Raw genomic sequence first — 25,150 nt, 5'->3', positions numbered from 1 at the left:
TTAAGAGTTACCTCTGTTTGTTTTATTACTACGTTCTCAGTTCTTTTATAGTCTATTGGTAACGGATTCAAATTTATGACTATTTTGTGATTTTTGGACTTACAGGCAGTATCAGCAGCCCTCGGGTTTAGCACACCTTCTCCTTGCTTGCATATTCCCACTCATTCTGGATGCACAGATCTGGGAAGGTAAGGACCTCGGAAATAACGTATCAGGAGGCTCAGCATGCAGGTGGCTAAAAGTAGGACGTTAACCCCAACGTTGTTGCAAGTTGTGATATATATTTATGGTTTTCTTTTTGAACTGATGTTGGATTTAAAGTTTGACAGTGGAACTGTTCATCTCTCAACAGTAGGGATGCATTAAAGCCAGAGAAATACAGAATACTGTTTAAAAAATTAATCAAAAAGTCAAATACTGTACAGTATTGGAACCCTATATTGCATGTTAAAATTAGGAAGGTGAGGTCTAAATGATTAAATGCTATAGTTTATTAATCTGAACTGATAATGCTATGTCCTATGGGGATGTAGTTATGTTACCGTCCTATGGACTAAAACCAGTGGTTGCATCCCTGAGTGTGAAGGTTTACTGTTGTACACTGCTAAATAGAAAAAGTCACTGTGTTTTCCTTAAATGTATTAACTGTACTATAAGAAACATCTATTGATATTTTTTTTTGGCTTTTTCAAGTAGTATTTCTGTGTTGCCTGGAATAGAAACAGGATTATTATTTGCATAGTTTTACAGTCCAAGTAATATTTCTAACATTCTGGTCATAACACATTTATTTTGCTTCTAAAGTAATACAAAATAGTATAACACATTGGCTCCATAAGAAAAACTCACTGGTGTCTGGGGGTGTGGTGTGATATTGTATTGGAGGTTGGATCATATCACATTTGATACCCATCACAAGCCAGCATGTTTCCCTCTATCTGATGATTTGCTGTATTACTGAAGGCTGCACATTGGGATTTGTAGTAGGCAAAACATGTGAACCACTCTGTTTAAATTCAGAACTTCCTCATTATTTATTATCTATATGTTGTGAAATATTTTGAAGAAAAATGTAATACATATTCTTCATGCCTTCAAAGGAAGAACTGTAGTGCAACAGGTTATAATTTGGCGATTTTGTACATCAGGTTTAGCAGAATTATGATGTAAAATAATGTATTTGAGGAAGGCATTAGAAGTGATATTCTGTGTTAGTATTATTGCCACTGGAGCAATAGAACATTTCTGAGATAGAAACCCTATAACCCTGCCCATAACTGCTACTGTAAAAGTACCTCTCTAATGCAGTGACCGGCTGGAGAAAGCAGCAAACTGGACTGAGCATGTAACAGCCTCACGCTCTCTGCCAAGAACTCTGCATGAATTCCGCATTTTTTCCATGTGACACATTTGTAACAGTAATCTAGGATTTAGAGTTTATGGGTTTTACTTTTTTGGTTTTATTTAGGAAAAGCATGTACATGATTTAACAAAGGAGAGTTTAAGATCACTTTGCTCTTTCTACAAGTTATTTTGATCTATCTTGCATGAATATGCAGAGGGATAGCCAACTGGCTTGTTATATTATACTGTGGTAAGTGTCCTCATAGTTTCATAGTATAACCCAGTATGAGTTCAGGCTTAATCCCTTTTTTTCTACCAATATGACTATCAAGAATATCTTTCACTGTCAGTTAATTCAGACGTATTACAAATTCACCTCAATTAAACCAAGTACATGATGCTGTCTGCTAAAGGCCCTACTGAATTGGCTATAAAACACCTGCTTGTATAAAATATATAGTTATACATATCTTGTTAATATCATACATTGTACTAAACATACAATATATCAGTTATTATAACGCATATGTATTAAAATTTGCGGTAGTGCTGCAATTTTCCCAGTGTGCATCGCAGGAGGATAAACATTTTTTACTTGATTATCCCTACTAAATGTAGCTCACAGGGAGAGTGTTAGTGATAACCGCTGTGAGTTACATCCCGGCCACATCAGAGGCGTCTTTCACATCTTGCATGGGCATATGCATAGTGTCACTCTACAGAGCCGGACAGAGGCTGCGAGAGAGGAATCCCTCTCCTGCTAGAATGCCACCATAGGCCTATGTATATCAGTTGATGTCTTCTGTAGACTGCGTAAACCAACTGGAACCAAACACCCAACGCTTCAGAGTTTGGAACACAAGGGTGAGACCATAGTCACCACTGATAATAAAAGCAGTAATTAGCCTTTTGCTAATTACTGTGAAATTTCCTGCATTAAGCTGTTGTTACATAGCGGCATACAGATAATTATGCAGAAACTGTAGCTTCTTCATAATTTTATGAAAAAGGCTTGATCATTTTTGGAAGCGCCGCGAAATGTCCCCTACTCAGTGATGTTGTAGGATAAAGCTTCTACGAAGGAGTGCATAGTCCATTCAGATCTTCAACTATGTACACTGTTCTATCCAGCACTCTCCGCAATTATCCTCACACAGCCAATAGCACATGCCTCAGGACCTAATACAGAAATAAGACACCCATCCAATTTCATTTGCAGAAAATAAATATTGATTTTTATCTTTACATTTTTATTAGAGATGAGCGGGTTCGGTTTTACTCGGATTTACTCTGATTTATCCGAATCTCCTTATTGGCTATCAGACGTCACGTGTTTTGGTTAGCCAATAAGAAAAATCCAGAAAATAAGAAATGGCGATAATTCTGGCAATAAGAACCGAGTAAATCCGAACCCGCCTATCTCTAATTTTTATGAAGCACTGTATTAGGACTTCGGTAACATGCTATATTTTACATGATATTGATAACATTGATATTATATTTACCAGCACACACTGCCCAACACCCAGGAAGTGGTACACCATACTGTCCAGGCTGTCATACACCCTACAGATCCCCATATGTGCAGACAAAGCCCCCAAATCAATCTGCACAGGAATAGTGGTATGTCAATGTGACAGGGCCATGCACTTTGTAGTGTTACATTGTTGGATGCTGCAATGATAGGGCACATGGGGAGGGGCTAAACACTCAGACTGCAGGTAAGGGATCAGGAAAAGGATTCTTCACTCTTCCCCTCTCCGATGGCTCATTAGTGACCATGATGTCATCCTGAAATGTGTTGTGCAGCGCTTACCACTGTTTAGTAAATTGGCAACACAATGCATGTGGGAAGCGATGAGGTCTAAAAACAAAAGTACTGCAAGAGAAATAATGATTTCTCTGTTGGCTGAAACAAAAAGAGTGAGAAAATGGGTTTATAGCTGCTTCATAAATAGGCTTATTAGATATTAGTCATTTGTTCAATACATACCAATTTATTGTGATTTGTTATTATTAAATGTGATTTTCTTATAAGGACAGTACTGTGGCTGTCTTACTGCTGAACCTGCACATGATTGGCTACTAAGTGCACTTGTTACTGACACAGTCAAAAGCAGGAATTCTGTATGCCAGATCCCAAAGGCCTAATTTTGGAATTAGGTAAGCCACTGGGCATCAGCCATATTTTATTAAGTACATTTATGTATAAAATAAAAAATATCACCCGTGGAAATATGATATTTTCTTTTATCTTTTGCCTTTGGTGGTCATTCCGAGTTGGTCGCTCGCTAGCAGTTTTTAGCAGCCGTGCAAACACTATGCCGCCTCCCACTGGGAGTGTATTTTAGCTTAGCAGAAATGCGAACGAAAGGATCGCAGAGCGGCTACAAAGTTTTTTTGTGCAATTTCTGAGTAGCTTCAGACCTACTCAGCGCTTTCGATCACTTCAGACTATTCAGTTCCTGTTTTGACGTCACGAACACGCCCTGCGTTCGGCCAGCCACGCCTGCATTTTTCCTGGCACGCCTGCATTTTCCCGAACACTCCCCGAAAATGGTCAGTTGACACCCAGAAATGCCCTCTTCCTGTCAATCACTCTGCGGCCAGCAGTGCGACTGAAAAGCTTCGCTAGACCTTGTGAGAAACTACTTAGTTCGTTGTAATAATACGATGCACATGCGCAGTGCACCGCATACGCATGTGCAGAAGTGCCTATTTTTTGCCTGATCGCTGCGCAGCAAACGAAAGCAGCTAGCGATCACCTCGGAATGGCCCCCTCTATCCATTATAGTCAAATTGCTCAAAAAAAACCCTGCCCTCCCCAAAATGATCAAAGTCTAGAGTTCCTGAGAAGTTCCATCATCAGCGGCACATAAAATGCAGGAAGTGTGGGAAAATACTTGTGATTGGAAGTTTGGGGAACCCCTGCTTTGATTATTTTCCCGTGTTCAGCACTAGAAAGCACATACGTCTTTTTCTTATGGAGTATTTTTAATTTATTTCCTTTTAGTCTATGATACATTAAAATATGTAGAAGAAAGAAGTGATGATTGTATTTTTTAATCAGACTACATCAGATAAGACAGTTTAATTTTAAATTTCCCAAAGTGGGACAGAGTGCTTGGTTGGGGGGGATGTAGTTGATATGCCGGTCGCTCGGGATCCCGGTGGTCAGCAAGCCAATGCCGGAATCCCAAATGCTAACAATGCCACCAGTCGGAATGCCGACCCACAGTGTCTATTCCCACTCGTAGGTGTCCATGACACCCATAGAGTGAGAATAGAACCTGTGGCGTGAGTAGCAAGCCACCGCCGAGCCCACAATGGGCTTTATTGCGCTCGCCCCACCTGCCGGCATTCTGCTGCCGGAATCCTGGTGGTGGTTTGCAGCCAGCCAGGATCCCAGTAGCCTGCATACCATACCTAACGTGGTTGGGGGGGGGACCTTTTTATTCAATGTAAAAAATGTTTTTACATGTGTATTGCAAAGAGTCGGAAGTGCACAATCGCTTGTAAGTGTACAGTTTGTAGGCTCTTGGAAGGGCAGTATGTGTTATTCTTGCAGCCCCCATAGAGATATTCCTTCCCAGAGGTTTTCCTATTTGGCACAATTAATTTCAGTATTTGTACGTGCTGTGCATAAAAAGTTTTGTTTAATTTTGTTTCACTTGCTTTGATAAAGGAAAATATTTTTAGTGATTTATTGCTCTTTTAGAGATTTGCACTCTTCTTTACTTAACACTGATAAACTGATGACAGCAGTCATTTTGTATTACTGTATCTAGCAAATTGTGGAAGGTTTATACAGTTGTGCTCATAAGTTTACATACCCTAGCAGAATTTGTCAGAGAATATGAATGATAACTCACAAACTTTTCTTTCACTCATGGTTAGTGGTTGGGTGAAGCCATTTATTGACAAACAACTGTGTTTACTCTTTTTAAATCATAATGACAACAGAAACTACCCAAATGACCCTGATCAAAAGTTTACATACCCCAGTTCTTAATACAGTGTATTGCTCCCTTTAACATCAATGACAGCTTGAAGTCTTTTGTGGTAGTTGTGGATGAGGCTCTTTATTTTCTCAGATGGTAAAGCTGCCCATTCTTCTTGGCAAAAAGCCTCCAGTTCCTGTAAATTCTTGGGCTGTCTTACATGAACTGCACGTTTGAGATCTCCCCAGAGTGGATCAATGATATTGAGGTCAGGAGACTGAGATGGCCACTCCAGAACCTTCACTTTATTCTGCTGTAGCCAATTACAGGTCTACTTGGCCTTGTGTTTTGGATCATTGTCATGTTGGAACGTCCAAGTACGTCCCATGCGCAGCTTCTGGGCTGATGAGTGCAAATTTTCCTCCAGTATTTTCTGATAACATGCTGCATTCATCTTGCCATCAATTTTGACCAAGTTTCCAGTGCCTTTGTAGCTCACACATCCCCAAAACATAAGTGATCCACCTCCGTGTTTCACAGTAAGAATGGTGTACCTTTCATCATAGGCCTTGTTGATTCCTCTCCAAATGTAACGTTTATGGTCGTGCCCAAAAAGTTCAATTTTGGTCTCAATACTCCAAATGACTTTGTTCCAGAAGTTTTGAGGCTTGTCTCTGGCTGTTTGGAGTATTGTAAGCGGGATACTTTGTGGCATTTGCGTAGTAATGGCTTTCTTCTGGTGACTCGACCATGCAGCCCATTTTTCTTCAAATGCCTCCTTATTGTGCATCTTGAAACAACCAAACCACTATTTTTCAGAGTCCTGTATTTCAGCTGAAGTTATTTGTGGATTTTTCTTTGCATCCCGAACAATTTTCCTGGCAGTTGTGTCTGAAATTTTTGTTGGTCTACCTGTCTGTGATTTGGTTTCCACAGAATCCCTCATTTTCCACTTCTTAATTAGAGTTTGAACACTGCTGATTGGCATTCTCAATTGCTTGGGTATCTTTTTATATCCCTTTCCTGTTTTATACAGTTCAATTACCTTTTCCCGCAGATCCTTTGACAATTCTTTTGCTTTTCCCATGACTCAGAATCCAGACACGTCAGTGCAGCACTGGATGAAAGATACAAGGGTCTTTCAGGAGTCCAGAAACTCACTGACCTTTTATACACACACACTGAATACAAGCAAACAGATCACAGGTCGGGATGGTTACCTTTAGTAGCCATTCAAACCCGTTTGTGTCAACTTGTGTGCATGTTATCAGGCCAAAATCTCCACGGTATGTAAACTTTTGATCAGGGTCATTTGGGTAGTTTCTGTTGTCATTATGATTTAAAAAGAGTAAACACAGTTGTTTGACAATAAATGGCTTCACCAAACCACTAACCATGAGTGAAAGAAAAGTTTGTGAGTTATCATTCATATTCTCTGACAAATGGCCAGAAAATCACAAATTCTGCTAAGGTATGTAAATTTATGAGCACAACTGTATATAAATCTGCCTTTACTAGATTAAGGGTCCAATTCCGGTTGGATCGTATAAATGTGGAAATTGCTATTATGTGATTTCCGCACTTCTGCACATGCGCGCATGCCACTGCATGCATGTGCGAGGAAATAAACTGCAATCACAGTTTAAGAGCCTGCAGGGGGCAGTGTCACTGTGTTTTATGGGCGGCATGTGGTGTTGGGGGGAGCAGTCGTGACAACAGAGGCGTCTACGGACTGTTTGCAGGGCGGTCCATGGCGGCTGCGTGATGTCACACGCAGCCATTGCGACTCAAAACATGGCGGCATGGAGACTGCCTTCGCAGCTGTGCCGCTGAAGGCGGCCTGCTGCATGCTACAGAAAGGAGTTGTAGTTTCGCAAAACTAAAATGCACGCTTAAACTAGGCCCTAAGTGGCTTATTTAGCATAATTCCTGATATTGCCCCGAAAACTAACATATTTTAGTGCTCCATATCGCAATGATTTAGAATCTGTTTTGATGGCAATTTATCAATGTGCAGACTCCAATGAGAGTCTCTTCCAAATAACACAAAAACTAAATGTAAAGTTATAGCTAACACTATCACTTTACAGTACTTCCATATACAGACCAGACCATGCAACGGTGCATGCACAATGAAATAGTTGGTATGTAAATCGGGAAGCAGATCAGATCCCCGGGGATGGATGAGAAGATCCTCTCTGGTCGGGTAGCCCCAAAGAGAGCAGCTAAAAAGGCAAGCTCTGAAAAATTAAGCTTTTCAGAGCTTGTTAAATAGCCTCTTAAAACAACAGATATGGTTCCTGCGAGTGCTGCTACTCGCAAAGCAGAAAAAAGCGCCAATACTATCTGCTTTTTAGATTTGTTAAAATATAGATGAAACTAAAACATGATATTAACATTTCTGCATACTGTCCTTTAGTAAATAACCATTTAATCTTTATTTTCTCAAAATTGTATGGTTCATTTTACAATTTCTACCGTAATGATCTTCATTGCAATTTATATCTTTCCCTGGAAACCTAAGTCTGAATATTTTGAGCCACTGGAGAATGTTTTCAAACTGTTAGGTTGGTTCTTTCAGCAAGTGACGTTAACATAGAACCACTGCAAGAACACTCTGCATGCCAAAGTATAAAAAGACCTTGTTCAAGCTCTCCCTTGTGGTTTAGCAGTGCGGGAGGAGACCCTTTATCAGAATGCATTTTCATTTTTGGCAGAGACATACAGGAAAGGTGTAGGATGTACAGAAAATAATTTTAGTTGGTAGAAAAATGTTCTGTTCATTAGACTTTTACAAACAGGCATTTTTATACTTACATTCACTTACTGTACAAATACTGTATAAGGTTTTGTTCCAGCTATAGTACTCTTACAAACTTTAATATATTTTACTAGACCAGAGCTAAAAGTTATGTAGTGTTAAATGTGAACTTCTCAACTAGGGTACTAAATGCATTGCTTATTACAGGATTTTTTTACTTTTATTTAGCCATTGGGTGATTTCTAACGGCTAAAGTTATGTATGTACTTACCAGCCTCTACAATTCAGTAGTCTAAAAGCAGTAGAGGTTGAAATTGAGCTTTAAGCACTAAAGAAGTGTTACTGTGCCACTGTACCATACCTGTAACTAAACATTTTAGTGCCCTAGGCAAGTGAGAACACTGGTGCCATCTTGGTAGGAGTGATAGAGAGGGCACGGTCAACTTACTGTGGGATGTTACCTTATCTATCCCTTTAAAGCGCTATATTGTATTCCAAGCCCTTCCCTCCTTGGACCACATACATTCTCCATGGTGTGTCTTCTACAGTAATTGACCGTTTTATTTATAAGTACTTTTGTTTCTCCTCTCTAGCCCCATAGTTCTATCCTGCCCTCCACTCCGCACACCCCATGGAATTTTTCTACGCTGTATGCAGAAAAGATGTTAACTCCATGTAACACAAACATAACAAACTCAATCCCAAAATATCTCTTCTGTCCACAGCTACTTTACTTCTGGCTATACAAGACTAACAAGCAACATTTCTTAAAGAGAAATAGTTGCACACTTACAGTATTATTGGAATTTTCTCAAACAAAAGTTACCGTATAACCCTTTTTATAATGCAGTTGATCTGGTTATTTTCTTTACCTTTTAATAAGTCATAAACAGGTGATTTCTTTTTGACGTTCAAGTATCATAAATATTGTGAGCTGCTAAGAAGATACCCCATGGCAACTTCCCTGATCAACCAACCTTGAGTCAATAAACTTGCTCATTTCAAATATGATTTTTTATAAACTGTGTGATTTCTTTTAAGACTGATGTCTGTGAAGTGAAGATCACTCTGCTCCAGCCTTTTCCCTGAAATACCAATAGCTCCCATCTCGGTTCTTATTAGCCACTGCAGTAGTTTAAATGCCTTAGAACGCCTATCAACTTATTTATGCTACTTCTTCTACTTATTTTTACTTGCTGGCTCTGCACAGCTACTCTTCTGTGACAGCATAGTAACATCAACAGCTCACTACTCCATCTGGAAACCAGAGACTACTCTGATTGGACAGGTGCTTCCCTGTGGTATCACATGCATACCTGAGGAATTAGGCCTGGGGCATAGAGCAGACAGCGTTGTACCCTCATTACAGCCCTGAGCTATACTGTACATGCATACGGTATAAGAAAAGTTTAAAAACATTTGTAGGCCTACTGGAAATTAAGCATTGTCTGCAGCAACAGCATTAAGTATTTTTAATATTTGCCAGGCTCCAATGTCATGACTGCTTTAATTTGTTCTATAAATTTGTCCAAAACACTTAGTATCCACCAGTACACAAATATATGTTATTGTATGCTAGTGATAAGAAACAATGGAGGTTACAGGACTATACTGGACCTAGTACTAACTAACAACGTGGCTATAATAGCAAATACCACCGTAGGCGAGACCTTGGGTAACAGTGATCATAATATGATCACATTCGACATCAGTTTTCAAAAGCAGCATCCTAAGGGTTCAACTAAGACTCTTAACTTTAAAAAAGCTGATTTTAACAGGTTGAAACACGCACTAAAGGACATAGATGCTAGACAAATATACCCATACGTGCATCCCCATGGGCAGTAAAAATAAGGGTATTAAAATCAAAACAATGTGTTAAACAAAAAGGTAAAGGAAGAAATAGATAAAAAGAGATGAGCATTCAAAGCTTTCAAATCAGATGGGAAGGTGGAGTCATTCCAGTACTACAAGGAATGTAACAAAGAATGCAAAAAGGAAGTCAGAGCAGCTAAAATAGAAAACAAAAAGCAAATCACTGATCTGTACATAAATGTAAGAGGCAAAAAAAATAGAATATAAGACCATTAAAATGTGAAGTGGGGTTCTTAATGAATGATGACAAAGAAAAAACTGATATATTGAACATATTTTTATCATCAGTGTTTTCTAGAGAGGACTAGATGGTGGGATAAGTGAGTAATAATAGTAATGTTAAAGGCCCGTTGCTTAAAACTTATATGTCCGAGGAAGTAGTCTGTGAGCGATTAAAAAACATTAAGGCTAATAAATCTCCTGGTCCAGATGGGCTTCATCCTAGGGTTCTGATGGAGCAAAAAGCTGAAATAGCAAGGCCACTGTATCTGATTTTCACTGATTCACTTGCATAAGTCATGGTACCAAAGGATTGGCGTATAGCAAAGGTACTCCCAATATTTAAAAAAGGCATTAAACTCCATCCTGGTAACTATAGACCGGTTAGTCTGACATCAATAGTGGGGAAACTTTTGTAATGTATACTAAGGGATAGCATACATAAGTACTTGGATAACTCCCATGCTATTAATAAGAACCAGCATGGTTTTGTGAGAAATAGGTCATGTCAAACTAATTTGATTAGCTCCTATGAGAAAGTAAGCAACATTTTTGACCAGGGTAATTTATTTATTTTATTTATTAACAGTTTCTTATATAGCGCAGCATATTCCGTTGCGCTTTACAATTAAATGCATTAGGTGCATTCTATCTAGATTTTTCAAAAGTTTTCGACATAGTGCCTCACAGGAGGCTGCTTTTCAAATTAAGGGAGCTTGGTATACGAAACACTATTTGTACATGGGTGAGTAATTGGCTTGATAACAGGGAACAGCGAGTGGTGGTTAATGGGATGTTTTCCACTTGGGCTAAAGTAATCAGTGGAATACCATAGGGTTTTGTGCTGGAGCCACTATTGTTTAACATATTTATAAATGATCTAGGAGAAGGACGTGAAAGCACAGTGTCAATTTTTGCAGATGATACTAAAAAATGTAGGGTAATCAAGTCAGATGTGGATGTGGAGTCTCTTCAGAGCTATTTATTTCAACTGGAAGTTTGGGCAACAAAATGGAGAATGAGGTTTAATGTGGAAAAATGTAAAATAATGCACTTTGGGAATAGAATAGAAAGAATAAACATGTAAAATATCAATTAAATGGGGAAAATATAGTGGAAACGGTATTAGAAAAGGATTTAGGGGTGTTAATGCAGTACACTATGTCAAAGTACAGCAACAAAGGCAAATAAGATGTTAGCATGCATTAAAAGGGGAATTGAGTCAAGGGAGGAGAGTGTAATCCTGCCACTGTATAAAGCATTGGTACGGCCGCATCTTGAGTATTGTGCACAGTTCTGGGCACCACACTATAAAAGGGACATGTTAGAACGTGAATAGGTTCAGAGGCGAGCTACAAATTGATTAAGGGGTTGGAGACACTGGACTATGAGGAGAGGCTTTCTAGGTTAGATATATTTACACTAGAAATGAGATGACTAAGAGGAGATATGATTAATATTTACAAATATATAAAGGGGCAATATGCGGAGTTATCAGGTGATTTATTTATTAGGAGACCTCTACACAAAACGCGCAGACACCCACTAAGGCTTGAGGAGAGGACATTTCGTACTCAGCGCAGGAAGGGATTCGTCACTGTAAGGGCAATACGAATATGGAATACACTGCCAGAGAAGGTTGTAATCGTGGATTCAGTCAATACGTTTAAAAATGGGTTAGATACATTTCTAATGGAAAAAAATATCCGAGGATATAGCCTTTAACCAGAATAGAATAGGGAATATAATATAATTCAGGTTGAACTCGATGGACTACTGGTCTTTTTTCAACCTCACAAACTATGTTACTATATTACAGTACAGTACCTTGCAAAACACCTCAGTTTTGATCTGTGTGCTCTGATTGCCCGTCCAGTACACAGGTGTACTGTATTTAGTAATTGTGGAAAGTCTATATACTGTAGGTCTTGGCACTCTTTCATGTAAATATTTCCATTGTATTTTGTATATATATTTACTATGTACTGTAAAAGTTATGGCACCGCTTGTAAACGCCTGACACCACTTTGTAAAGGTTTGGTTCAAAAACAATGACTCTTCACTCAGGTTTCTCTGTCAAGTGGCTTCTTTATTCCTCACAAATGTTGTCACATCACATTTAATCAACAAACATGGCTTCCCTGACCACTATCTAAACTGTTAGGTCTAAAACCAAGTTGGTGAAGGGACCTCTGATGTCACCAGAGGGGGAGCCGCGTCACCAGGGGGAGGAGCCATGGCCGAATAGGGTACCCAAAATGTACCCTCGCGGGCTCACTTCGCTCACCACGCTTTGGGCACGGTGGCTCACTTGGTTCGCCATCGGGTTACTAAAGGGAGTAGTTGGTGGTATGGATAATAGAAGAACTATCCCGCTGGCCTAGATCCTCCCCCTCATGTCATGGCTCCTCCCCCTGGCATCAGAGATCCTTTAGCCCACCTGATTCTAGCATCCACCCTAGCTAAACCCAAACCAGCCACTAACTGGCATTTGCAGCCCCGCCCACTAGTTCCCACAAACCTTCATACCTTCACACAGTTAGCTAATCACACCCAGGTAGTGCAGCTGTGTGAATTACCTTTGCTGCAGCAGTGACGTGGTGAGGTGAGGCAGCTGAGGCAGAGCCTTTCCTGTCATACTAACTATTTGCCAGAGTTTAGTTTTTACTATATAAAGTATATGAAAAATACAAAGAATATATTAGAAATATCTTCTTTGTATTACATTTTTATAGCTAAAACTGTGGAGCAAAAAATCAATGACAGGTGAGGCAGTGCCTCCCCTGCCTACCTTTTCTGCACATATCTGATCAAAGCTGACCAAATTTCCAGCAGTATATGCTGCAAATTTCCAGCAGTATATGCTGCGCCTGTGTATAATGCCCATATCAATCCTTTGGGCTCATATTTTGTGTGTAAATCTGGCTCTGGTACTAATCAGTGCTTTCTCAGCCATTTACCTGACTGCACATCCCTGTTTTCCAGTAGTAAGGAGACACATTCTTAGCCCTGTCTGCCCCTTGTAATAGGGAGTGAGTCCTGTTCTGATTATCAGAACATGGCAAAGTACCCTCTTTGCCACAGTACATAGTATCAAAAATGTAACCTTTTAATCAGTTAGGGATGAATCATTTGTGTACAATGGTACGTGGACATGGTGGTGATTGGAACTGTAGTGCACAAAAGCAGCAGAGCAAAGTTACAAAGGGTAAAGGGGCTGATTCTAAAGGTGCATACACACGGTGAGATATTGACTTATGTGCGATTTTGACTATGTGATTTTGACAATGCTGCATGGCCCGCCCCTTTCTCTCTTTGTGCCAAGCAGAGCTGCCCAGCCAGGATTTTAAACCAGACTAGTCCATCAAGGCCATCATCCCTTCTGGCATTTGCCAGAAGTGCCACATGGCCAGACCGTCCCTGGCAGTATGACTTAAGTGCATGAGCAGAAGAAAAGAATTGCTCAATTGTGCCCTACATCAGCAATGCATCCAAATCAACCCCAAAAACTGTAAATGGAAAAATGTAAATCCAGATATTGCTTTACTTCTCTTCTCCCTCTTATAGTTTTTCTTTTCTTTAATAAAAATGAAAGCCAAGTGTGGAAAACACAGAAAGTGTTGTTTAAACTGACCGTACTGAAGTGTACTTACTGTATAATATTTTGTTATACTGAAAGTATACTACAACTGCTAGATTTCTAATCATTCTCAGATTAATATATAATATCTATCTCACAGATTACTCGAATTAGAAGAGTCTTACTTATGAGTACAGTTGGCTACATGATCTACAACAGAAACTTACATGTGAAAACATATTAGGTTAAGCTGTCATTTTATAGCTGATTTTACGGCACTTCATACTAAAAGACATGTGAAGAGAGACATAGGATATGCAGCATTTCCAGGCATGGGAAATGTCAGAAAGAGGACGAAGAATGCCCCCTATTTATCCCATCTCATAGCCCATGCCAGTGCTTCAGACACAAAACAGCTAATTGAACAAAAGGCGATTGTATTATAAGGAATAGCCATTTTTTCCATTATTGAAATATTTCCCTAGTGTAGGACAGGATACTCATGGAATCATTGTCCCCTAGAGAAAGTGCATTCAATAGAAACAGCTGTATTTCTGTGCAATGGCATTTATCCATGGTCACGTTAGGTCACTTAACATTCCCTGGTGTATGCTGAAAACGAAGCGTTTCCAGAATTTGACACTGCATGACAAATATTTAAGTAATTTTAATGTTACTGCCTACCCTTCTAAATTGAATTATTGGCATCATCTGTCACTGGCAAACACTTACTGTAATTTAAAGGAACAAAACCCTGAATATGCATGCATTGTCTGGATTTCATTACAGCAGGGTATTTCCTCTGTAAAGAAACAGTTCAATGGAAATCCCTGTTTATATGTAGCATATATTTAAAATGTTCTCCAAAAGGGTTATGTAATAGAGTCTGAGATTTCAGAAGCAGCATGATTCCAGCGATCTCTGCTGCAGATTTAAAGCAGCAAGAATTTAAATGGCAAGACCCAAGCTAGTTTGTGACTCTTAGCCCCTCCCTAGCTTCCCCATATGGTTCCAAAGATTCTATTGTATGACCATTGGCGTTTCTATAATGGGTGCAATGGGTGCAGTGCACACAGGCCCGTGGGTCCCGGGGGCCCACACCGCACACACTGCACCCATATTTTAATACTCATCTTTCCGGAGTCCAGCGTCGGGCGCTGCTCTCACGTCAAAGGTCGCAGCAAAAATGGCCACTGTGCATGCGCAGTAGTCAAATTGGTCTCTGGAACATGGCTGGCGCCATGTTTCCGGAAACTTGCCGGAGACTATTGCGCTGTGCAGAGGGGGAGGGGGCACTGGAGGTGCCCACGGGCCCCATTCTCTGTTGAAGTGCCCCTGTGTATGACAGTATCCTTAAGTTAAATTCCACAAACATAGTTCTAAAAACATATTCAATTATCTTACTGCAGAAGCAGTTTTATGTTTTATTTCTACATTTGCCTTTTTTAAAGGGCTACACAAAACCACATGGTGATCAATAAACCCTTTGTTGAATACATTGGGGGGAGTTTCTGTATTTTTTTTGTAACAGCCCAGTCATAGGATCTGTCTGGAACTGGAACCTACTAGAGAGGTTTATGGCAAACATGCAGAAATGTGAAAGGCTCGTTAGCCTTCTTATCACAAACACACAACCTTTCTTGACTTGTTATTTTCTGAAATATATACAGTATTCTTATGAACTTTATTATTTTAGCTATTTAAACATTTCACAATTCTTATATGTACTCATACAAGACTTAATTGTAGAATATCAGTGATAAAAATGATATTAGTGAGAGTAAGAGTAAAAGGGTTGGCTGTTCTCCTGGACCAGTTATCCACATGGGACAGATTTAGAAATAAGAACAGGCTTAAACAAAGCAAGGTATGCTTATACAAGTAATCCAATTCACACATTTTTCTAAATAAAATTGTACTGATGTAGGATATTTAAAATATTAAAATCTAAAAATTAGAAAGGAGAAGTTCATTAAATTGAGACACTAATCAAAATTACTCAAATACTATCCTATAACTTTAATTTAACCAGAACTTTTGGTGTTGCTATTCAAATACCTGGATATAATGTATGGCAAAGTCAAAACAAACAATCTTTTGCTTGTGTTGTAGTAATTGTTTTCTGTTTCAGGTGCATGCCTTACTTACTTGTGATACACGACTAACATAGTAAAACAGACATAGTTATAAATCACATCCTACAAAGAACTTCTAGATTTATTGAATCAAGGCCTTAACAGAGATGTGTGACCAGTGCTGCAGGTCAGAGTGCAGGGCTGAGATGGCTGCATGATTACTGCCACAACTGAGCCCTTTTCCACCATATGGAGTGCCTGGGAAGGCCCCCCAGTACACAGAAAGGCTGGCACAAGGAGCATCCTAAGGATGCACCCAGCGCCCATCTCCCTGCTCTGTGATGTCATGGTGTCATAACACATAAGTGGTGGGGGGTTCTGGCCCAGGGGACATATGCACCCTACTACAGTACTGATTATTGACTTATCCAAAATGTAAGATAATAGAACAGAATGACAATACTGAATCTACTAATGTAAAATGTAAGTATCTCTAAGGTAACTTACAGTACCCCTATATCATATATTAAGGGTACAGTATCTATTATCACTCTGGGCAGCATGGCTGTGTACTGGTTAGCCTTACTGCTTCACAACACTGTGATTGTGGGTTCAACTCCCACCACAGCTGTATAAATTGCTGGTGATAATATCCAGAGTGAGAGGATATGCTGCTGACACTTTTGGAGGTGGGCTTAGCTTACCACACCATTAAGCCCTGCCCCCGTCACAGCAAAATGCAGTTTGGGGGTGCGGGGTACTACCTGAAAAATCTGGAGTCTTCCGCAGCCTCCACAGAGTAGGCAAGTTTGAATGATCTGCACATTACAGAAACATGGACAAGCATAGTCAGACATACTGTATGTACATACACACAAATATAAATACATAGAGTATATCTGTATGGAAACAGGATTGCTTAATCTGTGGTTATAGGGTCTATTTTCAATACTGGAACCTGCAATTTTGTCACTTGTTGTATTATGGAGAGACCATGTTTCCCTATTGACTCAGATTTCTAAAAGTGATTTAAAACAGGATACGACCATTAACAGGATATACAATATGTTGTTGTATTCAGAAGGTTTCACACATAACAATATATTTGACATTTATCTTTATTATATTCAATTACAATGTGCACAATTATTGTCTAAATATGTATTGTGGCATAATAAATGCTGCTGCTGGAAGGCCATCAGGGGAAAATGCTTTTAGACAAGTCATACAAAGCACTTGGGCTAATCTGATTTCTATAAGGAAGCAGGGAACTCTGGCCACCTGCCCCCCCCCCCCCCCCCCCCCATATCTGTGCCCTTTATCCCTACCTCTCCTCTGTCTCTTATTTCTGTTCCCCCTTAACTTTTCTTCTCTCTGTCATCTCTCAGCATCTTATGAAACTGTATTTCCGACTCTGTATGTCTTTAGACACACCATCAGCGCCCCATCGGCCTCTCATTTGTGTCCCCTCTTCTACCCATTTATTTCTTTATCATCTCTGTCCCCTACCGTGTCTCTTATTTTCTGTTCCCTTCCTCCTGTGTTTCTCTCTCAGTCCCTCCTGACCCCCCCCGCCACCATGTCTCTGTCTTTCTCATCTCTGCCCACCTCCCCTCAACTGTTTCTCCTGCCCTACTCCTCTGTCTCTCTCTCCATCCTCCACCATCTCATCACCCCCCCCCCCCACCCCTTCTTAATCTCTGCCTATCACTAATCAGTTTCTCACCACTAGCACCAGTACCCCTACTACAGTGCATGGTGGTCTTATTGAGCCAACAGTTACAAACATTCTCGCAACCAAAAAGACTTGCCAAAGAGGATGTTTTTGTAAAGATACTGTAGTAGATGGCAACAAGTTCAAAGTGGCCAGTAATGTAATAAATCCTTATCATAAATATGACATTGGTCAACAGAAATGACCACACGTGGGACATTTATTTTGGATCTATTGCTGCATGTCACTCAGCTGTGAAACATATATAGACCCAGTCTTTTTCTTTTTTTACTGTGTATTATATTCAGTGAACTTATGTGAGACATTGTCCAAGCAGCTGACACATTTTGATATTGTGCAGTTTGAAATTCCTACATACTGTAGAAAGTGGAAACAGAAGTTCTACTTCAAGGCTCACTTTGGCAATCGGAATAAACAGAGCAAATGTAAATACATTCAGAAATGAAACCTCCAAAGCTGCTTTGAAGTTTAACCATAATGCATTGTTGCAAACATCAGCAGTTCCTAGATAAATATTACACTCCTTGCATGAACCCACTGTAGCTAAACTACAATTATTTAATACAAAATTATGTTAAAGTTTTGAAGCACTGCAATAAAATGATATTTACATCAGCATGCCACAAGAAACTATTTAGTACAAGTGGGTGCAAATATAAGATAAGTCAATTTTCTTATTGTGAGCAATGGTTAATTTTCGGGCCAATACATATCCTGCTATAATAGGTACACTAAATTGTGCTGTGCGGGGGAAATGGATTAATAGGTGCTCAGGGCAGGTTAATAAGTGCTGACTAGTTAGACAAATGTGTTAATGGGTGCTGTTAGGCCATACTTGCCTACTTTTGAAAAAGCTTTTCAGGGAGATTGTAAAAGCAGCACCCATGAGCGCAGCTTTAGGGTGGACTTTAGTGGTCAATCTGAGAGGCGTGTTAGAAAATTATCTTACATACAAATGACAATGAGCCCCAAAGCAGTTACATAGTTTGGCACAAAGATCTATGGCCCAGATTTATCAAGCCTTGGAATGTGATAAACAGCACGGTGATAAAGTACCAGCCAACTGGCTCCTAACTGTAATTTTTCAAACACAGCCTGTGACATGGAAGTTAGGAGCTGATTGGCTAGTACTTTATCAACGTGCTATTTATCACTCTCCAAGGCTTGATAAATGTGGGTCTATCTATCTATCTATCTATCTATCTATCTATCTATCTATCTATCTATCTATCTATCTATCTATCTATCTATCATCTTTCTATAATATGTTGCATACAGGGCCTGCTCATGTATTGTGTTCCACTCCCATGTGGTTCCATATATATAAGTGGCCATGAGAAACTTTATTTGACAATGCATGTAGCAATAGGGATCATTGTGCCTGATAACCATTGCAGGGAAATGGCACTGTTCATATGCAAATTACCGAAAACGAGATTGCCACAAAAATTGGTGCCGAAAGTGAAAAGTGAGAAATGGGTAAATTTGTCCGTATCCCCCAAAAAGCTAAGCTAACATCGGATAACAGTATAAAAGTTTATTATTGGTTATAATAAAAGTATTTCTCGAACTTAAATTGGGTCAAATGGCTGCTATATGCATTTTTTTAATGTAAAAAAATGCTAGAAAGCAATTTATATCAACAAAATAAGTGCTAAAATTAAACTTGGGGTACAAAAAAATGAATAGAAGTACACATTTGGGTTATTTAGGGGACTTAAAAAAAAGTGGAAACAGACCGGTTACTCCCATCTGCAAGTCTAAAAACGCTTGTCCCACTCATAAAGCACCCCAATATACCTCTCCAATACCTTATACCCCGATTTCCATCATTTTGCACTTTTTCAACCAAAAATGACATATTATTGGCCAATTAAAAGTAATTAAAAACTTCTAAGTGACTAATTAGTCGTTCAGGGGGTTGTCTCATGGGTTCAGAACCAAATCCCGACATTTATAATTGAAAATGGGGATTTTCCCCAAGTTTATTTCCTGCTCAGAGTTGGTGAATTGAAATTCGCAGTAAATTTACAGCGAAAATGCTTTTGCGGACAATTGAATAGGCATTTGGCGAAATTACCGTGAATCATGGTAATTTTGCGTCTTTTTACAGTGAAAACGCATTTTCGCCCGTTATTGAATATCCCCCATACTGTAGTTCATATACATAGTGCATGTGAAAATATGACTCACTGCATTGTCATACAGGTGAAACTCAGAAAGTTAGAATATCGCGCAAAAGTTCATTTAGTTCAGTAATTAAACTTAAAAGGTGAAACTAATATATTATATAGACTCATTACACACAAAGTGAGATATTTCAAGCTTTTATTTGTTATAATTTTGATGATTGTGGCTTACAGCTTAAGAAAACCCCAAATCCAAAATCTCAGAAAATTAGAATATTACATAAAATCAATAAAAAAAGGATTTTAAATACAGAAATGTCAGCCCTCTGAAAAGTATAATCATGTATATGTACTCAGTACTTGGTATGGGCCCCTTTTGCATGAATTACTGCCTCAATGCGATGTGGCATGGCTTCTATCAGGCTGTGGCACTTTTGAGGTGTTATGGAAGACTAGGAGGCTTCAATAGCGGCCTTCAGCTCCTCTGCATTGTTCAGTCTCATGTCTCTCAACTTTTACTTGGCAATGCCTCATAGATTCTCTTTGGGGTTCAGGCACAGTCAGAGCTGGATTAAGGCTTCAGGGGGCCTGGGGTACTTAAGACAGGGGGGCCCTAAGATTTAAAATTAAAATCATAGCGTCTTCAATCACTACAAAGAAAATTACAATTAGGTTACATTACGTCACATGGTATAAGTCAAAATTCACATTACGTCACATGGTATGAGCCAAAATTTACATTATGCCAGACAGTATGAGCCAAAATGTACATTACGCCACACAGTATGAGCCAAAATTTACATTGCCCCACAAACCAAGAGATAAAATTCACATTACACCACACTGTATGAGCTGCAATTCACATTACGCCACACGGTATGAGCCAAAATTGACATTACGTCACACGGTATGAGGCAAAATTCACATTACACCACGTGCGAATGAGCGGCTGCGGCCCGGCCTGAATAGACCCCATGGTACCCCCCAAACACATTATATAATACACAGTGCCCCTAAACACATTATGTGACACATGGTGCCCCTCCAAATACATTATATAACACACATTATACATTACTTGTGGGTGCAGTCCTGTTCACATGTGGGTTCCGGTAGCAGGTGCTGCTGACAAATGTACCCTCTACTGCCCCTGCAGCAGCATGTCTGTCGCCAGGCCTGCTGACCGGGCATAGAGGGCGAGTGTAGAGAGGGAAGGGTCGGATGGATTACAGGCGCGGGTGTAGAGAGCGCGTGTGGGCGGGCATAGCGAGCGGCCGTAGATAGCGGGATGTCTCTGTGAGCAAGAAGTCTGTGCGGGTGGACGGCCATAGAGAGCGGGCTGTCAGTGCTGGCGGGCGTAGAGCGTGGGCGGGCATACAGTGTAGTCACAGTCAGGAATAGAACTGCACGCTCGGCAATGAGTCAGCTACAGGCGTGTGTGAAGGGGGTGCTGGACATTAGGGGGTGCCTGTGTGCACCAGGCACCCCCCCGTACGCACGCCTATGATAAATATGTCTATACATACACATATATATATATACATGCAGAAAATGGCACAGCACTCCAAGGCGACTTTAAAATGAATCACTCAGTCAGCAGGGATACATGTATCCCTGCTGACTGAGTGATTCATTTTAAAGTCGCCTTGGAGTGCTGTGCCATTTTCTGCATGTACATACGCCTTACTGCACAGGCACCCGGCGCTCAGCTGTAAAGTGCTTATGGGAGAGCCGGTACCCTCTATGTGCATATATATATATATATATATATATATATACATATATAGTATGAAGGAGAGAGTGGCACTCAAACGGACTTCTTACTTAACTAAAAAATGGGCGCCGCACGCCTCTGCAGGTTAACGTTTCAGTTTTATTTACAAAGTTTTGTAACTTAAAGTTTTGTAAATAAAACTGAAACGTTAACCTGCAGAGGCGTGCGGCGCCCATTTGTTTAGTTAAGTAAGAAGTCCGTTTGAGTGCCACTCTCTCCTTCATACTACATTGCCCTGCTGCACAGCATCGCATTGGAGGCACCGAGGCACCATCATTGGCTAGAGACGGAGTGCCGGTACCACAGCTGCGTATATATATATATATATATAAATCCATGTATTGCCGGCACTCACTTGTAAATCAGCATGCCCTGGTGCAGCATAATCGAATTCATAGTTCCATGTAAGAAATGGCACTCAGAGTCGGCATTAGTGAACAAGCAAACAAATCTGTATTGAAGTTGAGTACTTTCGGGGACAGCACCCCGTCCTCAGAACTATACAGCAGATAAGACAGATCTGTCTTATCTGCTGTATAGTTCTGAGGACGGGGTGCTGTCACCGAAAGTACTCAACTTCAATACAGATTTGTTTGCTTGTTCACTAATGCCGACTCTGAGTGCCATTTCTTACATGGAACTATATATATATATATATATACACATATATATACTATATATATATATATATATATACATATATATATATATATACATATATTATATACACACACACACATATATATATATATATATATATATATAAAGCCAGTACATACTGTAATGCAGCCTTACGTTTTTATGTGCTTTTGCACAGGTAGCCTAGGAGAGCTGGCTGAGAATGGGTGCAGGCTCCAGCCTCCACGCGCTGTCCTCCTCCTTCCCTGCAGCCTGCGCGCCCAGCCAATGACTGAGCCGCAGGCTGCTGCTCCTCACATTATTGGACAGCTGAGCCATCGCTCAGCTGTCCTTCTGTTACAGGCAGGGGCGTCAAAACGTTTTTAGGTTGGGGGGGGCAAGATATAATTTCAGTTTGGCGCCCCTAGCTTCCCAGCACACTGCAACAGTTTTGACATGCTGCCTCCTTCCTGTCAGAACATGATCAAATGCATGGCCCATGTGTCTAAGTCAGTCGCCGGGAGCAGGGGCATAAGTTTATGCCTGGAGACAAAATAGTCAGTGGTGCCCCCTCCCCACAAGTGGCTCCAGCTGACACATGTGCCTAACCCTAACCTTCCCTTCATGCAGCCTAACCCTACCACCCTTCCCTCCGGCCATGGGATCCTGTAAGCTGGGATGTCAATGGGAGGCAATCAGTTTGCCGGCTGTTGGGATCCCGACGTTTAGGGTACCAACGCTGGAATTCCGACAGCCAACAGCTGGAATACCAGCTCACAGGGGCTATACCCACTCGTGGGTGTCCACGACACTCATAGAGTAGGAATAGAACCTGTGGCGCGCGAAGCGAGCCACCGAGCCCGCAATGGGCTTCATAGCGCTCGCCCCCTGCCGGCATTCTGACGGGCAGGATGCCGCTGTCGGGATATCGACAGCCGGCATCCCGCGCGCTGGTAAAACATATGTATTCTATGTCAATTACATCCCATATCTATATATATATTAATAAATTAAAACAATACTTACCTGGCAGTCTTAAGTGGTGTTGAGTGTGGTTGGTCGTCCATTCCGTCATGCACCTTCTGATCGGCAGCCAGCAAAGCCATTTTGTGAGGCAGCAGAGGCACACATGGATAAAGGGGCAAAGGCACACAGGGGACAGGCGTATAGGGAGGGAACAGGGGCACAGATGAGGAGGGGCAGAGGCACACATATGAGGGTGCGGCAGAGGCACAGATATGAGGGGGGGCAGAGTGATGGATATGGGGAGGGGGCAAAGGAAAGATGGGAAAGGGCAAAAGCACATATAAAGAGAGGGCATAGGCACACATATGGGACAGGGGCACACAGACAGGGATTGGCCAGAGGAAGAGAAGTGAGAGGGGGCAGAGGTGCAGATACGGGGTAGGGGCAGAGGCAGGAATGGTAAGGAGGACAGTGACAGAGTCTATAGCAGAGAAGGGATGGGGAATCTGTGTGCTCTGCAGTGCTGTCCCACTCACAGTGGCATTTACTGTGTGTCTGCAGTGCACTGTGCAGGGCAGCAGAGCACCACATTATGCCCGGGGAATGGGGGCAGGGGGGAGGAGTGAAGGAGAGCAGGGGATGGGCCGGGCAACTGAGACAGAGCAGAAGGGATTCGTTTTGATTCCTGAGAGTGGGTGGGGACCTGCAATGTGAGAGAGGAGGGAAACACTCCTCACTTCATATAGTCAGCCAGTGTTGATCCCTGTGGTGACCTGCTTGTGATCTGTAGAAGCAGGTCACCATCCTATACAGTGTGACTGTGAAGCTCACGATTGGGGGCGGGGCCCGCGACTAAGGGGGCGGGGCTTCCTACGGACATTGCTGGTAAGCCTGTCTGTCACTCACTGATTCTACACATACATACAGTGACAGTGAGAAAGAGTGAGGGAGACAGGCTAGTACGCAGGGTTACAAGCAGGGGCAGAGTTACTGCCGCAGCATAGGGGAGGACGGGCTGTGCATGTTATGGCTGGGCAGGCATTGAGTGCGGCAGCGGTACTTCACCTAGCCGCTCCTCTGCCACAGTGTAATCGGCGCCTCTCTCATCTTTGGGGGGAGCGAGCAGCCCCCTTGCCCCCCCCACCCCCATTCCGACACCTCTAGTTACAGGCAGTGACTAACTGCGTGCAGCCGCGCGACGCCAGCCTCTTCAGTGGAGCCGGGAGCCAGAGCCGCCAGGGACAGCAATCGCTGAGCTGCCCTGCCACTGCATGTGGCGCCGGCTCCCGGGAGCGCAGCGAAATACCGCAGATCGGAACAGAGATCCGATCTGCGGCGGCGACGGGGGGCCCTTTGAAAAAAGGGGGCCCGGGGTACTTATCCCCGGGGCCCCCCTCTTAATCCGGCTCTGGGCACAGTAATCCCATGGTCATTGAACCAGGTTTTGGTACTTTTGGCAGTGTGGGCAGGTGCCAAGTCCTGCTTGAAAATTAAGTCATGTCAGAATGTAGACTTTGGTAAACACGTCAGTGTGGTTTGATGTAAATGGTTGAGGGAGTGTATTGGGGAATTAGGGGCGGTAATGTGAAGCTTTGTCTAGGGTGGCTAGAGACAGGGGCATTTTAAGAGAGGAGGAGACCAGCGTGCAGCCTCCATCGCGAGCCCCCTCCTCTCCGGCAGCAGTAGACTCTGGCATAATGCCAGAGTCTACTGTGCATGCGCAGGTCTCCGGGAACATGGCGTCCGCGCCTTGTTCCCAGAGATACCTCCAGTGAACATGCGCAAATCACTCCGAAATGCCTGCACAGCAGGGCCGCCATCGCAGGACTTCAGAGAGGCAAGTATAATTTGTGGGTGCAGTTAGGTGGTCATTCCGAGTTGTTTGCTAGCTGCATTCGTTTGCTGTGCAACGATGAGGGAAAAAAAACGGCACTTCTGCACATGCGTATGCGGCGCAATGCGCACGCGCGATGTACTATTACAAGGAACGATGTAGTTTCACATAGGGTCTTGCAAAGCTTTTCGATCGCACTGGTGGCCGCAGAGTGATTGACATGAAGTGGGCATTTCTTGGTGTCAACAGACCTTTTCCAGGTAGTGTACGGAAAAACGCAGGCGTGCCAGGAAAAACGC

General features: G+C 41.6%; 1 protein-coding gene across 2 annotated transcripts in view; it reads left to right on the top strand.

Annotated features, from left to right (window-relative positions):
* The window catches only part of COL15A1 (collagen type XV alpha 1 chain), a 596,673-nt gene that overhangs the window by 163 nt on the left and 571,360 nt on the right, over nucleotides 1-25,150 (top strand). For both annotated transcript variants that reach the window (XM_063922777.1, XM_063922778.1), the window contains exon 2: nucleotides 106-188. In XM_063922777.1, the coding sequence (XP_063778847.1) occupies nucleotides 106-188 (83 nt within the window). The remainder of the gene's footprint in view (nucleotides 1-105; nucleotides 189-25,150) is intronic.

This window comes from Pseudophryne corroboree, chromosome 5, assembly GCF_028390025.1.
Source record: "Pseudophryne corroboree isolate aPseCor3 chromosome 5, aPseCor3.hap2, whole genome shotgun sequence".
In the NCBI taxonomy this organism is placed as follows: Eukaryota; Metazoa; Chordata; class Amphibia; order Anura; family Myobatrachidae; genus Pseudophryne; species Pseudophryne corroboree.
Note: the sequence above shows the minus strand (reverse complement) of the source record. Positions and strands in the feature narration are given on the sequence as shown.